General features: G+C 36.8%; 1 protein-coding gene across 3 annotated transcripts in view; it reads left to right on the top strand.

The window, feature by feature from the left end:
• CRACDL (CRACD like) overlaps positions 1 to 16,538 on the top strand; it is a 56,404-nt gene extending 39,866 nt beyond the window's left edge. For all 3 annotated transcript variants that reach the window (XM_058184908.1, XM_058184905.1, XM_058184909.1), the window contains 4 exons: positions 515 to 2,042; positions 9,672 to 9,856; positions 13,523 to 13,679; positions 15,131 to 16,538. In XM_058184908.1, the coding sequence (XP_058040891.1) occupies positions 515 to 2,042; positions 9,672 to 9,856; positions 13,523 to 13,679; positions 15,131 to 15,270 (2,010 nt within the window). In that variant the 3' untranslated portion in view covers positions 15,271 to 16,538. The remainder of the gene's footprint in view (positions 1 to 514; positions 2,043 to 9,671; positions 9,857 to 13,522; positions 13,680 to 15,130) is intronic.
• Positions 16,539 to 17,091: the final 553 nt, after the last annotated feature.

Here is a 17,091-nt window from a genome sequence, read left to right as displayed (position 1 = left end):
AATTTATGAGCACCCAAAGTTCATCTATGAGGGACACGGTGGTAACAGCGTTCCGTGCGCCTTTGGCGTTGAGTCATGCTGGCCACATGACCACGGAGACGTCTTCGGACAGCACTGGCTCTTCGGCTTTGAAATGGAGATGACCACCGCCCCCTAGAGTCGGCAACGACTAGCACGTATGTGCGAGGGGAACCTTTACCTTTACCTTTAAAATTCATCTGAACAGTGAAATGCAATGGGAACTGGTTAGAGGAAAATGAAATTGAAATCATAGGGAAATAGTGGCCACCCTTATACTTATATGTGCATTGTGAATTTCATCACATGCACCACTCACAGTTCTACCTCTTGAAAATATTTCAAACCATTGAAGAGAATCAGATCACAAAATTCCACAATTTAGGTTGCCAAAAGCTTTTAATGTCAATGATACTTCCATCTTAGGAGTAACTAATCTTTTAAAAAAGTACTGCTGTGATGTAGAAAAAAGGTACAAGCTTTTTTTTTCTTGCAGAAGAAATTATCTGAGTCTCAGAATGACATGATCTGCACCCTTGAGGAAGATGAAAGTGTTGAAAAAGAAGTGCCAGTTAAAGAGTCCTACAAAGGTGTGACTTCCAGCCCACAGGAACTGACTGACAATGCAGCTTTGGTTTTCTCCGAGTTTCAGCCTTTGAGTCACCCAGATGAAAAGACTTACATGTCATGCTCCACTTCTCTGATGGACTCATGTTGCTGTGAGAGCTCTTCAGAGGGTGGTGAATCTTCAACTTCTGACCCCAGAGAAAATACTGTTCTACAACATGACAAAGAGTACTGTGAAACTTTAGAGATGTCCCCTAAGAATTTAAGTAATGTGCCCTTATGTATTTTAAATCAAGAAAATAAACAGATTTCTGCTATTCCATCCAAAAGTGATACGAGAACTGCTAAAAATATCCCTGCCAAAAATTATATGACTGCGGAATCAGATTCATCAGAGAAAAAACCATTGAAAGATGCTAAGGAAACTTTGGAAAGTCTTTCTAACAAGGAAGCTATGAAGAGAACATCTTTATTGGCCAATCCCATCATTTCTTTATCCACAAATCCTTCCCAGCTTCCAAATTTACTCCATTCAGAGAACAGTAGTATTTCTCGGGCTTCATGCAGAAACTCTTCACTGGAAGAGAGAACTTCTTTGACTCAAGGCAAAACGAAAACAACTCAAGAGAAACTGGAATCTAACGATGAAGACCATTTCCCAGCTGTATCTGATGGCATATTGGGAGGGAAAACAGAGAAAGAAACCAATGACCTTTGTGGCTTGAGAAAGTTTTCAGTATCATCAGCGCGATGGAGATCAAGATCTAACAGCTTGAACACGAAGGATGCTTCAGAGCACGAGAAGCCTCTTGCCATGCAGGTAAATTTCTCCACAAATGGTGAAAAGACAAAGAAGGATGTTGAGATGAACTCTTCAAAAGAGAAAAATAGGTGCTTTAATAAACAGAAATCCTCATTAGAGTCAGAATCTGATATTCCTGGTCGAGCATTAGACTCAAAGACTTTTGTCTCACAGCCTTTGGGTTCAAAACCAGTATTGAGCAGCTCTTTTGGTAATCTTCTGCAGCTGTCAAGTCCAAGCCATTCAAGCTCTGAGAGCCAAAATCCCTTCCAAGTCAAACTTAGGTCCACATCTTTATCACTGAAATACAGAGATATTGGACAGGAATCAAAGGAACAGAAAGGAAATAATGCTGAACTCAATTTAGTAAAAGAAGAGGTGACTTTATCTTCACTAAAAGTTGAAAAAGGAGAAACCAGGAAGACAATGGATGGAAATGTTACTGATTTGTCCAATGAAAGCTTCAAAACTAAATTAAAATCCTCTGAACAGGGAAACACAAAACCTCCACTGCCGAGAAAACCTGCTTTACAACACTCCAGTATTATTAGCCTTAACACAAGCGCAGAAAAGCAGGAAAAAATAACCAAATATCCAGAATTGAAAACAGAAAGCAGAAATGTGGAAAAGAAACAGAATCCCACCGAAGTGCCTGGTAAGACTTTGGCATATTTATATATATATATGTGTATGTATGTGTGTCACTTACTCAGCAAGCCATGGTTTAGTGCAATAGATGAAGTCAGAGTCACTAGATTTTAGATAAATGATATTAAAGATACAAAAATCTCCCTTACTTTTTCTCTTAGGTGAAAATCCATCCTGAAAACATGAGGAAATTCTGAACATTTACATCAGATTTTCAAGATTATTTTTTAAAAAAAAACTATATTAAAATCTGCTTTCTAGTATCCTGAAAGTTTGGTACCACTTCTTTTCTTCTTGCTTTACCCCATCCTTGGGATTCTGCAGAATCTTTTCTGAGGATACTGATTTTAAGTGAATTAAATTATTGGAAGTGCTATTTTTCAGTAACATATACTGTATCTCTTCATCACTTTGCAAATTTTTAACTGTACGTAATTCCTTATTTGGAAAATTCCTAGGAGGCTTTATTTTTTTATGTGTTCCATTAGGATTTAACTGAAATTTGGAAAGCAGGTGGATAAGGCATTAAAATTATGAAGGGACAAAACTAAATTTATACCGAGAGTACACACATAGCTGCACATCTCACCAAATGTTATAACCAAAATGTTATATAGTACTCCATTATTTCTATTTGATCCTTCCTATTTGGGAATGTGACTAATATTCTAGACAGTTCAACATGTTATTTGTTTAGAATTAACCATGACTTATAGCTGTAACTAGTTAGGAGGGAAACAAACCAACACTCATATTCTCAAATAACTGGTATTAAAATACAGAGGGAATTGGCTAAGTTTGTTAGCCAAGTCTGCAAATAGTAGGAGCTACCTGGAAGCAAATATATATCAGTATGTATCAAGCAAAAATATATTGGCTGTTACCAGATATGTTCATGGATTATACTCAAGGACACTTCTGATAAAGTGTACAGAAGTGCTTTGGGTATGCCTGTGTTGGTGATATATCTAATTACCTCAATTACAATATTCTGTTCCAGTAAAAATGTTTGTAATAATAGGTACATGGGGTTTTATTGGGGGGGGGGAGCAAAAAGCAACATGACAATGATTTTTAATTGTATCTGGAGAAATTTAAGATAAAAAATAAGGAGTAAAACGTCTGTTAAAAGAAGCACAAAATTAGCCATGTGAAATAAAAAGAAGAAGGAAAATGTTTTGAAATTGAGTCTTAGCCATCAAAATTACTTGCAGTTGCAGGATGATGAGAATAAGTAGAGAAAAAAGCAAGGGACATTGTACATTTCACTGGCTGAATAACAAAGCTGTATTTTGGGAAGATGTCAGTGTGAGAAGAAGTAAAAAAAAAACTATTGAAAGGGTACATGACACTGGGTTGATTGATTGGAATAAGCTATGCCTGCTGGCATTGATAAGACTAATTATATATTTATCAACATCAAGGTATTTAGCTAAAACCACAGATTAAGTTAAGGTTTATGGTTTCCTTTAACTCAGAAAAGCATTTAAATCCTTTTTTAGGAATCAGATTAGTAGAATAGGTCTCTTTAAACAATATTTGCTGATCATGTCCTTACTCTGCCTAACTATTGAACCCTATCTCTGGCTACACAGTTTCTAAGTAAAAAAAGTTTTCCAATTTTTAACCTGAAATCCAATAAAGCTTTAGATGGAATGATCTCTACCTAGACATAGAGAGTGAATGAGTGACAAACAGATTTTGTGTGATCAAACTGATCACAACTCTTGGTGACCAGATAGATGAAATTTCTTCAAGATGATCTGTCTCCAGCCTTTAACCTTCAGATCTTCCAATGGGGTAACACCACTACTATAGTTGAGTCCATTCATATTGCTGCTGGTTGACCTCTTCTTGTTCCACCTTTTTCAGATTCTAGACTACTCAAGAGTTAGCCCTTCACATAACCTGTCCAGAGTATACTGTTTTGATCATTTGTGCATCAAGCAAGAACTCTGCATTGGTTTATTCTTATTCTCTCTCCCTCCCTCCCCTCTCTCCCTCTTACACACACACACACACACACACACACACACACACACACACACACACACAGAGTTTTCTAAACATCCTCATATCATTTTCAACAAGGTTGCTTAGGCATTTAGCTAGAGGGACAGAAACCAAGTTGGGATCCAGAAATGACTTAAGGAGTGGGTGGGCTTGTATTTTGGAAGTAGACATCTCTACTGTACAAATTTCAAAATACTTTTTCCATCTTCTTTTGATTTTCTTAGAGTCAGTTAGTATCTGTCCATTCATATTCTTTAAAACATCAATTCAAGGTTGGAATCCTCTTCGGAGTTGAAAGACCTTTTAGAAGACTTTCCTTGTTTCTGTATTTGTTCCCATCATTAATGTCTTTACAGATGTTGTGATATTGCTTCTTGTCTCTTCTGACAGCTGTTTGAAATTCCTCGCTAAGTTCCTTTCTGACATCTTTGTCTGGAATTTATGATATCCTCAAAAAAAAATTGAAATTAAAAAACAACAACAAGGAAACATAAAGCAGTGTATGTAAGAGTAAGGATGGCTTGCAAAAATTGAAAGGTTTAAACAGAGATGTTAAATTTGATTTGGCTTGGTACTTCTCCTTTTCAATCCTTTTTGTAATACTCCTTACCCCAAAATTGAAAAAATATAATCAAGATGAACTATGTATGTTTATTTCAGTGAAACAATGTTTATTTATAACTTTGCTTATGACTCATTTGTGTGAAATTCAGAAAGTTTAGATACCACAGATTATAGCTATACTGTAATGCTTACTCTGAAAGTTTAAAATAAGCAAGTTTCAGAAAGTCATTAATGTGATGTATATGAAAGTATTTGGTTGTGTTATGAGAGACCATTGCATCCAAATATATCTAATTTATTGTTTAACAGTCAAAAATAAATTTGAATCTTACTTATGCTTTCCTAGTCAAGAAGTTCTTCTACAGAATGCTTTCCTAGTCAAGAAGTTCTTCCTAATGTTTAATCTAAAGGTTTTTTCCCCCCTTATAATTTAAATGATAGATTTGAGTCCTATCTAACTGATGGCTTTCACCTGCAGTAGCTATTGTCAGGCACTATTAATGTGGACAGTTAATTTATTTAGGGAGTTGTTACACACTCTTTTAATACTGCAGCATGATTCCCTAAGCACTTTCCTCATAAAAAACAAAACAAGAACATATAGCAACAGAAAGACGTATATACAAGCAGTCCTCGACTTACGACCACAATTGAACCCAAAATTTCTGTTGCTAAATGAGACAGTTGTTAAGTGAGTTTTGCCCCATTTTTATGACCTTTCTTACCATAGTTGTTAAGTGAATCACTGCATTGTTAAGTTAGTAAGATGGCTGTTAAGTGAATCACCGGTTTGGAACCCTCACCACATCTCTGACATCAATACAATTGAACGTGTCCAGAAATATTTTACAAGAAGAGTTCTCCATTCCTCTGAAAACAACAAAATACCTTATCCCACCAGACTTGAAATCCTAGGCTTAGAAAACTTGGAACTCCGTCGCCTTCGACAAGACCTAAGTTTAACTCACAGAATCATCTATTGTAATGTCCTTCCTGTCAAAGACTACTTCAGCTTTAATTGCAATAATACAAGGGCAACCAATAGATTTAAACTTAATGTTAACCGCTTTAATCTAGATTGCAGAAAATATGACTTCTGCAACAGAATCATCAGTGCTTGGAATACTTTACCTGACTCTGTGGTCTCTTCCCATAATCCTAAAAGCTTTAACCAAAAACTTTCTACTATTGACCTCACCCCATTCCTAAGAGGACCATAAGGGGCGTGCATAAGCGCACAAACGTGCCTACCGTTCCTGTCCTAGTGTTTTTCTTTTCTTCTTCCTATATATGTTTATATGGTTATATACTATATAATCTTTTTGTATGATGTTGTGACAAAATAAATAAATAAATAAATAAATAAAAACTTTGCTAGTCAGAAGGTTGCAAAAGGTGACCACATGACCCTGGGACACTGCAATCGTCATAAATATGAGTGCCAAGTGTCTGAATTTTGATCCTGTGATGGATGCTGCAATGGTTTTAAGTGTGAAAAAGGTCATAAAATACTTTTTTCAGTGCCGTTGTAACTTTGAATGGTCACTAAACAAATGTTTGTAAGTTGAGGACTACCTGTATATGTATGACAGAGAAAGAAATACATAAAACATCTTACAATAAGACAGTTGTTTTATTTAATACATATGCAAGAAAGGTAACTTTATGCCAGTATTCTCCATTTTTGTCAGGATGCTTTTAAGGTTAATGGTTTTGAGCTTATTAGACTGACAGATGAAAGAAAAGCAAGAATTGTTCAAGTGACCTAGTATTACCCTAAGAAACCAAAATAAGTAGATAACAAGCTTATCCTGAGGGCAGTCACAGGGCAGCTGTGATATCTGCTGCCATTTTTTCTCAGAATTTGAAGGTTATAAACAATCTTAGGTTCAAAATACAAATGATGAGAAATGAAGGTGAAACTGATTTTAAAAGCAAAGAGGAGAGAGATCAACTCATCCATGTTTCTGGCTTTTTAAAAATCAAATGCTATTTCTTGGGAAGAGATGTAAATGTACTTCCACCATGTGTGGTCTTAGCCTCAGTGACAATGCAATGCAATACATTACAACAGGGGTGTCAAATTCACATCATCACATTGTTGTCACGTGACATATCGTGACTTTTCCCCCCTTCACTAAAATGGGGGTGGGAATGGCCAGCAGGTGATGCATCTGGGACCCGGGCCATGAGTTTGACACCTCTGCTTTACAATTTGGAAAAGAGATGCGCTGTTTAGAAGCAGGGAAGCTGATTTTCTATGTTATCTTGCTTGATTAGGCTAGAGGCCCATCTAATCTACTGTTTTGTCAAGTGTCAGGGCAGTGATCAGATGCCCAGGCATTTGGTTCTTTGGATTCAGAGACAGTGAGCAGACCAGTGAGTGGTAGATTTTAAGCTTTATTATTAATTTAAAAAAACTAATTTTAAAGCATAATATAAAAAGCAGACACACCAAGCAAAATGATACCCAATTCTCTTGCAAGCTTTCAGAAGCTCCTTAATAATGACAGCAGGGATACTCCAAGGATGATCAGTTTCCATAGAACCCAACGCTAAGTTCTGTGCAGAAGCTCCCAGCATAAAGGCTAGTTAGTACTAGGGTTTTTATTAAAACTTGGCACCATGATTTCATGGACCTGTTTCTATGGTCACATAAGCCTGCAACACCTGACTTGACCAGGTAGAACCTGATGGAAACCTAAAGCCTGAGACATTCACAAATTAAAAAAAAGTTTTGCAGTTGTGTGAAGACTCCCACCTCCCACCCCCCCACCCCCGCAGCAAGCAAGAGTGAAAAACAACTAGGTTAGCTCAGAATGAGTTCCAGTCTTTTCTTAATATGAAGGAGAAATCAAAACAAGTAACTAAACTGGAAATACAATGGTCTTCTACATTGGTCAGATATCCTTGAACAGCAAAAATGCTAAATACTGCTCAACCAATTCAGTCCTTTATTTTTTTTTGTATGAAATTTGTTTCTAAGGTCATTTAGTCTTAACTGATAAGTAAGTGATGGTGATGATGATGATGATGATGATGATGTTATCCATTCGATTGTATCTGACTTCTGGTGATTCTATGGGCCAGATTCCTCTGTGTCTTCCGATCTTGCACTACTTGATAAGTATGTAATTATCAAAAACAGTAGATCAGATCACAAGTTACACATTTCTGTTGAATAGTCAGAGATAGGTAACTTCTCCTCCTCTTTCTCCCAGATATCGATTAGCTTGTTTGTCCATAAGCTGGGCAGCATTTCAGCCTCCAAAGTGCTTCAGAGTTCATGGGAGGCAAAATATCACACCTGCCTACAATATTTTGGACTAGATGTACTTTTCCCACAATAGAGTAGCTGTTTTCCACAACTTTCCAAAGTAGAATTTGCAAACAATTACTACATTTATTTATAATTTGTGTGTTTAATTTATGTGTTTAATCTGACAGTTTAATACTTCATTTTTAATAAAAGTAAACATTGGGATGTACACTTAATGTTGAAATTTCAATAGTATTTAAGTTATAATAGATAATTGACTGGCATTCTGAAACTGAAATGAAAGTTATAGATCTAATATGACTGGCAGCTTCTTGCCTAACTGGGAAGAAACTAATGAAGAAGTACTTTTTTTTTCATTCTGATCTTGGAATGGAAAGTTTGCAGTTAATTTTTTTCCCCCTCAATCCCATCATATGTAGATATAGTTGATTGATTTGTGGTTTTATGATAAGCCTGTATGACTTTCCCTAGCAAAGCACAAATTCCATAGTAGGCAAACACAGAGCTTTTATTCTACAGATATTTCAAAAGCAAGGTTGCAGTTTTTGCTCAGTTTGTATAATGATGGTTGTTTCTTTTAGAAAAGTTTATTGGGTTTGTATTGATAAAGGTACAAAGCCAAAAAACCAGTATTTTATTATATAGGTCTCACTTCTACTTTGAAAGGCACTGTTTTTTTTGATATTTAAGAAGAACATTAGAGGGATAATGGATTCTGAAATATTTTGACTGCTAACAAATGCAAGCTCTATAATACAGTATGTACCTAGCTGATCCATTCACACATATGCAGCTACACAGAAATATTTTGGAGTCAGACCATTCTCCTCCTTCAACCATGTAATCTGTGACTGACTCAAAAACATACAGCATGTTGCAAGGTACCCAGAATATGTAATTTTAGGGTTCTGGGATAATGGCATAACAGAACAGCTCTTACTACCTAGATCACGAATCAAGATTTCCTGACCTCTTATCTATTTATGGAAATTATTTCAAGTTGCTTTAACTCTATTTTCTACCAGTGGGAATAATAATCTCCTTTACTATAGTCTGTTTTAAGAATTTAGCAAAATCTCAATAACTGACCCGAAAGGAAGTCCAGATCATAGGTGCAACTATACATTTTGACATTTTCTGGAAGGGGGCAAGTGCTATGAACTTCAGCTGTTATGGCTTCTTTTAGTTCTTCTGGCTCTGACTCTGAATAACCATAGCTATAGAAGAAAGCAACTATTTTTTTGACTATATCTGCAGGGTCTACTTGGTGTGACATCATCGTCATCTCAATGTATATGTCTGTGCATCTCAATTCATGACTCCGGGCAACTAACAATAATTAATGTGATATAAAAATAAACATGTAATTTTCAACCGGGGTGTAAACAAATTCACCCATAACAAATCAATATGAATAGCACATGGGTTCAGCCATGCCTTCAGAATCAGATCCCTAGACATTGTGACAGAAGCATATCTTTAGGAACATGTGAAAGGCCAACAGAGTCCAGGCACTCTAATCTTGGCAGGGGGTGGAGACATGTGAAATGATACATATACATCAGCTCTGGATTTCTTAGGTTGGCATCTCCAGTTATAGAACAATTTATTTGATGTTACGTGGAAGTTTCTCCTTAGAAATATCTGCTAGCTCTTCCTAAGATTTACAAGACAAAGGTTTTCTCTCTCTCTCTCTTTTTTTTACTTTGAGCCTGGGAAGATGGTTCTAAACCGCAAGGAGAACCCTTACAATAACCTTCCTAAATCTTCTCTCAACAGAAACAAGTGTGTCTTCGCCTGTGACTGCTACAGACTATGGAAGAACAACTGAAATGCCAGCTTGGATTAGCATAGCAAAGCAAAAACAAAGGATTGTTGAACAAGAGTTTAGCAAAGAAGAGAAGCCAGAAGGACAGGATAAAGCAGATGCAGAAAAACAAATAAAAGAGAAGGAAACAATGGAGGTATGTAATTTACCACTGATTGATTGATGTGCGTCATTTCAATGCCACGTCTTTTAGTTTTGTTGATCAGTCCTCTAATATGTTGATATACCCTTGAATCAAATCAGTTAAACCTATTCTGCTTCCGAGAATTCAGCCAATAATGACAGATGTCTTATCATCTCTGCCATGAAGCTGTGGTTATTTATTTATTACATTATGGGAAAATTATGGGGAAATGGTAGGTCAATTTATATTCCTTACAGTTTGATCAGGTTGGTTAGGAATTTGAATTCCCTTATAAGCCAAACCCTTTATTATTAATGGTTTAATATAAACCATTCCTTTCCTCTCCTAACATTCACATAGATATATGCAGTATATCTCAGGTACATGCAGGAAAACAAACTTTTATGGCATCATACAAAGCTCATTGATGCTGTGAGAACCCTTCTTTTTATGGCCTGCCACTTTGTATTCCAGTTGAATTTTATTCCAACCTATCCCAAACCTTTCCAAATGTGATTAGGGATAGGTCAGCCTGTTTTTCACCTAAGACACTTTTAAATACGTTTCCCCTTCTTCTGTATCTGTCCAGCTTTGTGAATATTAAAATGACCTTTAAATATATTGATCTATTTTCTTTTCCTCTCTTTTGGGATCAACCCAACAATGACTTTATTATTTTTCCCATTGCTCTCAATCCATTTGCTTTTTCTTCAAATATCTTTGAAGAATATGCACTGAAAGTATACTCCCTCAAATGCTGTTTGACATCTATAATTTACAATTAATTCTAAGTGGGAACCTCTTTTAGTGTATGTATAAGTGTGTGCATATATGTATGAGTGTATTTCATTCACACATAAACTATGTAAGAACTCGAAATAGGTTAACATTTTCCTCCCAAACTCTAAATAAATCATTAAGTAACAAAGTTTACATACTATATTTGAAATGAACAACTTGTATCCTTTGCCACAAATTATACTCCCATGACTATTAAACATGCAGTTCAGAACCACAATTTCTCTATCCTAGCACGAATAGTACAACTTTTTTTAAGCATCACTTTTCTATGCTTTTTTGGTGTATACAATTTATGTGGCTGTCCATCTCACCAAGCAACTCTAGCTGGCTAACAGCCAAACCAAAACCAACAGCAATGCAAAATATTGACAAAATTTTCCATTACATCAATATACAAGGCACTAAGGTCCAAAATAAGTCCTTTTCTTTTTACAGATCAGTAACAGACAACAAGAAGTTAGCCAACAGGTTTACCTAGACTTAGACTAACTTTATTGTCACTTTAAATGTACAATAATCGGCCATATATTAAAATGAAATTTCATTGCATACAGCTCTCAAAGGGTCACTACCTCCAATATACACTAAATAGACGTGAGAAAAATATAAATAAACAATTAAATAAAAATTATGCATATGCCCACATATATTATATGACAAAGAGAAACAATACAGTCTAGTTCAGATGTATACATGTACATGGCGAGAAAAACCTAACTACCAACCTTCAAGGTTTGAGGAAAAAGCCAGATTTTTTTCAGTTTATGGAAAACTAAAAGCTGAGAGCTCTCCAGAACTTTGTAAGGAGAAGGGATATTGTTCCACAGGACAGATGCTACAAAAGTCAAGATAGATGTCTTGAGTTCTGACAGGACTACTTAATATAAAGACCCAAAACATCCTACCATGATAGATCTGATGAGGTGAAAACAAACAATTGGCACAAAGCAGTCCCACAAATAAAGTCCCAGCAGAATTTTATAGGAGACAGCCAGCATCTTGAAGTTCATCAAGAGCCAGTGCAGTTCACAGAGTCCTGGTAACATATGAGCATATTGTTGTGACCCAGGTTCCCGGACTTGGACTCCTGGAGGAGGAGGATTCAGAGAGTGAGGAGGAGGAGCTGGCAAGGCCTGCTTCCCCTGGGCCCTCTCCCTCCCTGGCACGGATCCAGGAGGAGGAGGAGGGGCTGGCAAGGCCTGATTCCCCCGGGCCTTCTTCTGATTTGGCAACGCCCCAAGAACAATCTTGGCTTGATGCGAGACTGCGCAGACGTGACCGGCGCGTGCAGCAGAGGAGGCTTTGGGACAGGGTCAGAGAATGATGAATCATGGAGTGACACCCACAGGGGATATAAAGCAGGATGCGGAGCTTCCTGGCTTTTTGTGTTAGACAAAGGAGTGAATTTGCACGGGCGAATTGTTTCATGGATGGGAGAATCTGTTCATGAGTGACTCGTGCTTTATCTATAATTTTCTGGTTATCTCCAGGGATTTTGGCAGGCACGTGGGGAGACGTGTCCAGAACATCTCTGTGCCAGAAGGAATCCAGCCAAGTGTAACTAAACTTGGAGAAGGCCTTTGACTGACTTTTTGTTGGGAGTGGTGGGAGGGGGAAACAGAACACATATCATGAGATGCCCAAGACTATCTTTGCTGCCAAAGTAGTTGCATCTTTCAAATGCTCTTCAACGGCAGTCCCATGTATAGAACTGGATGTCAGGCACCAAGAACCAAGTTGGTTACATACTGATTCTTCCAAGCAATCTTTTTTACACCTATAGGGAGAACCTTGTTGAAACTGAAACATATACTCTGGGAACTATTAGGGAGGAGCTATCTTTACCCTCTTTCTCTCACACAAACTATCTGAACTGAGTTGCCTCTTATTCTTTTTCAATATGCTCCCTCCATCCTAGGAATCCTGACTACATTCCATCACACATTATAGATCACTAAGACATGATCTACACCAAGTACATTTCTGAAAAGGCTTCTGGGCCATGGTTGCCATGTGTTTCTCAAGCAGGCCCAAGAGTCCAAGAAAACCCCCAATTGTGTACCAACACTGTCTGGGAGATTGTAACCTCATTTAAAGTTAGATAAAAAATATTGGGGGCAGGGACTCAGCCAGTTCGGCTTACTAAGATTGACCTAAATAGCCTCCAAACCCTGAAAAATATTTTAACAGAGTAATTTAGCTACTTGGATAACTGGATATTACCAGTATCCTCACCTATGCTATTGGATGACCTTACCCAATGATTTCATGTAGATGTTTAATATGGATGGGGGAGAAATAGAGCCCTGAAGCATTCCACAAAGCAGGGATCTAGAACTAAACCTTCTACTGCAACCAACTGGATTTGGCCCTGGAGAAAGGAGAAGAACCACTATAACAGTACGCTTCTCACTCCCAATCCTCAGAAGTGTACTGTGGATGGTATCAAAATCTACTGAGAGATCAAGGAGGGCTGCAATGGATGTGTAACTCCCATCCCAGTCCCACCAAAGATTATCAATAAGTGTAATCAATATCAACTCAGTAATATAATAAGGTCTGAAACTTGACTTTCCAAATAATAAACTTGGAAAGGAGTAAGTAATTCCTTTTACCTGCTTGAGCAGGGTTATAATAGCTGTTAATAGATCTCTGTCCATGGATTAAATTTCAATTATAAAGTCTTACAATAATAAATTCCATAGTACCTTATATGTGAAGAGTGCAGCAATTGTAATTTGTAACAGGATAATTTCAAAGATGAGCAGGAGATCTACCTCTGCTGTTAACCTATGTGTTGTTTGTTAACTCCGCTCATATTCTTTCCAAATTAATTATTTAAAACTTTACTAATTGTCTCTTTGTACTTTTATTTAGGAAGCAGTAAGGCAACAGTCAGATTTGCCTCAGAACACAGTGTCATCTTCCCCATTCACAGCTTCTTCTGTAGAAACAAAGAAAGAGACGAAAGAGACGAAGCTAGAAATGCAAGACCTTTCACTAAGAAATAGCTTGTCATCCCATCAGAACCCTGGTACGAAAGAAAAATTAGTCAAAATACCGAATTACTATTGTTCCACAGTATGCAGGGTCCCACGTTGTACTAAGCCATAATAGGTTTTGGCTTTGGCTTGGCATGCAGCAGTGGTGGGTTTCAAATTTTTTTACTACCGGTTCTGTGGGTGTGGCTTGGTGGGTGTGGCAGGGGAAGGATACTATAAAATCTCCATTCCCACCCCACTCCAGGGAAGGTTACTGCAAAAATCCCCATTTCCTCCCAATCAGCTGGGAATTGGAAGGCAAAGAATAGATGGGGGTGGGGGCAGTCAGAATTTTTACTACCAGTTCTCTGAGCTACTCAAAACTGACCAGAACTGGTCAGAACCTGCTAAAAACCCACCTCTGGCATGCAGTATCAATTTAAGAAAATTGTGGTTAAACAAAACATGCCTTAATATAATATGTAGACCCATTCACTATTACTACAGTACTGTTCATTTGCTATTTATAGGAATATTATTTTGTGCCTAAGTCACAGGCCATTAAGACGTTGTTCATATACTTGTTTCAAACACATATTCAAGAGTCTAAAGGTGCTTTCTGTGAATGTATATGCAGTTATATATGGAATCTTGTCAAATCCAGATGAACTGAAGATCCAGTGTTTACTATCTGAAGGGGTAGAAGAATCTATGTTTAGTTTCTCTGGCCTATGTTGAAGATTCTTTTTATACAGATTTATTTTCTTTATTATGTTTAGAAAACATTAATTCCCTAAAAACACTGCATGGGATGGGATGAACCTGACATTTAGTTCTAGAATGCTTTTGAAGACAATATAAAAATTGTATTCATAGTTTATTCTGACCGACAAAATTCTTACCCAGCATTGCCTAGCAGAATCCCAGAGAGTTAGCAGATACTGCTGAACACTAAGTTCCTAGAAAGAGGATTCTCAGACTAGGATCTGTAGATCCCCAATAGTCCACAAGATCTTTCAGATAGTCTGCTACATCTCCGTACATTCATTGACCAGAGTGAGTTTGCTCCCTCAGCTCCTGCATTTCCTGTATCATCAACCATCAGCTGGCCATTCTTTTTGGAGATTTTAGTACTCAGATTTCTATTGAAGAACTTTTGTGACCCATACATCCATGAAAAAAGCTACAATATAGCACAAAATACAAAAAAAAACACAATGTTCAATAAATGTTTGGAATTAATATTTTGGAAATATTAAATGGGTGTGGTTTAAACCAAGGGTCTTCAACCTTGGCAACTTTAAGACTTGTGGACTTCAATTCCCAGAATTCCTCAGACAGCTTTGCAATTCTGGGAGTTGAAGTCCACAAGTCCTAAAGTTGCCAAGGTTGGTGACCCCTGGTTTAAACGGATGTTCCACATATTTTCAGATATTTATTTTCAGATATTAATTGCAGGTTTGAGAAATACTGTAACAGAAACTTTTTTCCCCTCCATATGCAGCTCAGCCATTATTGCCAATTGAAAAAGGAGATATAAAGCCATTTAAGAAGGTTAGTCAGTCTCCAGATCAACCCTCATGGATGGAACTTGCCAAAAAGAAATCTCAAGCATGGAGTGACAGGCCACAGAAGATAAAGTAGATAAATAATTTTGTACTGTTTTATGCATCCACATCTGCACTCATCAGTGGATCAAATGTTTTAGTAAACAAAAATGTTGAATTTTCAAGCTAAACTGATTGAACTGATAAGGATAATAAACCTATGGTGCACCAAAGAGGCCACAATGCAAGAGTTTCAGAAAAATCATCACATTTGTACAGTACTGTAGAACAATTCTTGAAAATGTCTGCAAGCAATTTAGCTTTGGCAAGGATTTATTGAGATGAAAAATATTACTTACTGTGTTTCCTTTCATTTTTTCACCCATAAAATGTTATGCCATGAATATTGTTAGAAGATTAACTAAAATTAGGTAACTGTTCCTTTAATACAGTGAAAATAATTGTCCAATCAAAATGTCTTTGCTGAGATATATAATTACAGCAGAGTATAACAAGAATATCTTTTCAGATATACGGGAAAACATTTTAATGCAATCAATTGAACGAATGACAATGAAAGAAACAAGTTTTAGTAATTGTTTCTTAAGATGGAGTTGATTAGCTAAGATACCTATGGTTTAGATCCCTACCTTTCCCAATAGATGAAAACTTATATACTTATTAAAACCCTAACCCGTCATTTGAACCAGCAATATTAGAAGATTATTGTCCTGTTTCCAGTTTTCTCTATTTAGGGCAAGTTCTTAAGAAGGTGGTGGATCCTATGGGAAACCCTAGAAGAAATGGTTTATCTGAGTCTTTTTTTAAATTGGATTTCAGACCTGGATATGTTCTGAAACCACAATGATATTTCTTGTGCGACTGAAATAAGGGTAGTGCAATGCTCTGGTCCTGCTAGATCTCTCTGTAGCTTTTGACAACATAAATCATGGCATTGTCATGAACCACTGCCTGGAGTTGTTTTTTATAATCTTTGCTTATATTGTAGAAATGCTATTGAATGAAAATTATAAACAGTTGGGCTATTGTTTGACTCTTCTTGCCTTTCAAGCAATTTAAGGTACTATATATCGAGATATCCATGCATAGTGAAAAGTGCTAGATCACTTTTAGACTGAAAACTTTATTTTATTATGTATTATATTAACCATTTACATTTTTATGCATTGCATACAAGTAATGTTATCTTTCTTATTCCAGGTTTCATCCCTATAACATGATAATTTCTCATGTTAAATTATCTTTGTGACTTACTTCCCAGTAGTTGCATTTGGAATTGTAGCCTATATTTTTAACATCTGAATTTGTTTTAATATTGTGTAGAGAACTGTAATAAATTTTTAAGTCCAAAATACATTGTATGAACAGTGTTGATTGTTGCCTTATTTCAGGTTTCAAGCTCATAACATAGTTGCTAGGTGAGAATAGCAATTTACTCAAGGCTGAATAGATAACTGAGAGACAAAGAAAGGAATATAAATCAAAACAGAGTCTATGGGAAAGAAAGCTTGCCGGGGTAATTTTGCTTTCAGCAAGAACATGGAGAAGTCAAAATCCAGTGCAATTTTCAGATTCTACTGTGAGTCATGATTGATTGAAGACATCTTTGTGAATGAGCAGTAATGACAACTGCTGTGTAGATGGGGAGTAGAAAGTCTCCAAAGAAGAAGAAAGATGGAAGATCACCCACAGGGGCTCTGAATGGCAGCTCTTCATGAGGAGATCATAAAAGAGCAGTCACCTGCTGGTCTGAGGACCAGAAGCCAAGGGAGATGACAACTTGCTTTCAGCAGAAGCAGAGTCTTTAATAAGGATACCAAGCTAGCCAAATTTGTTTTCCAGATACATTTGGAAATGTTCAATTTAACTATTTTATGGATAATACCTTCAAAATGGG

Source organism: Ahaetulla prasina, chromosome 5, assembly GCF_028640845.1.
Source record: "Ahaetulla prasina isolate Xishuangbanna chromosome 5, ASM2864084v1, whole genome shotgun sequence".
NCBI classification, from domain to species: Eukaryota; Metazoa; Chordata; class Lepidosauria; order Squamata; family Colubridae; genus Ahaetulla; species Ahaetulla prasina.
The sequence above is the reverse complement of the archived record's forward strand: the minus strand, read 5'-3'. Positions and strand labels throughout refer to the sequence as shown.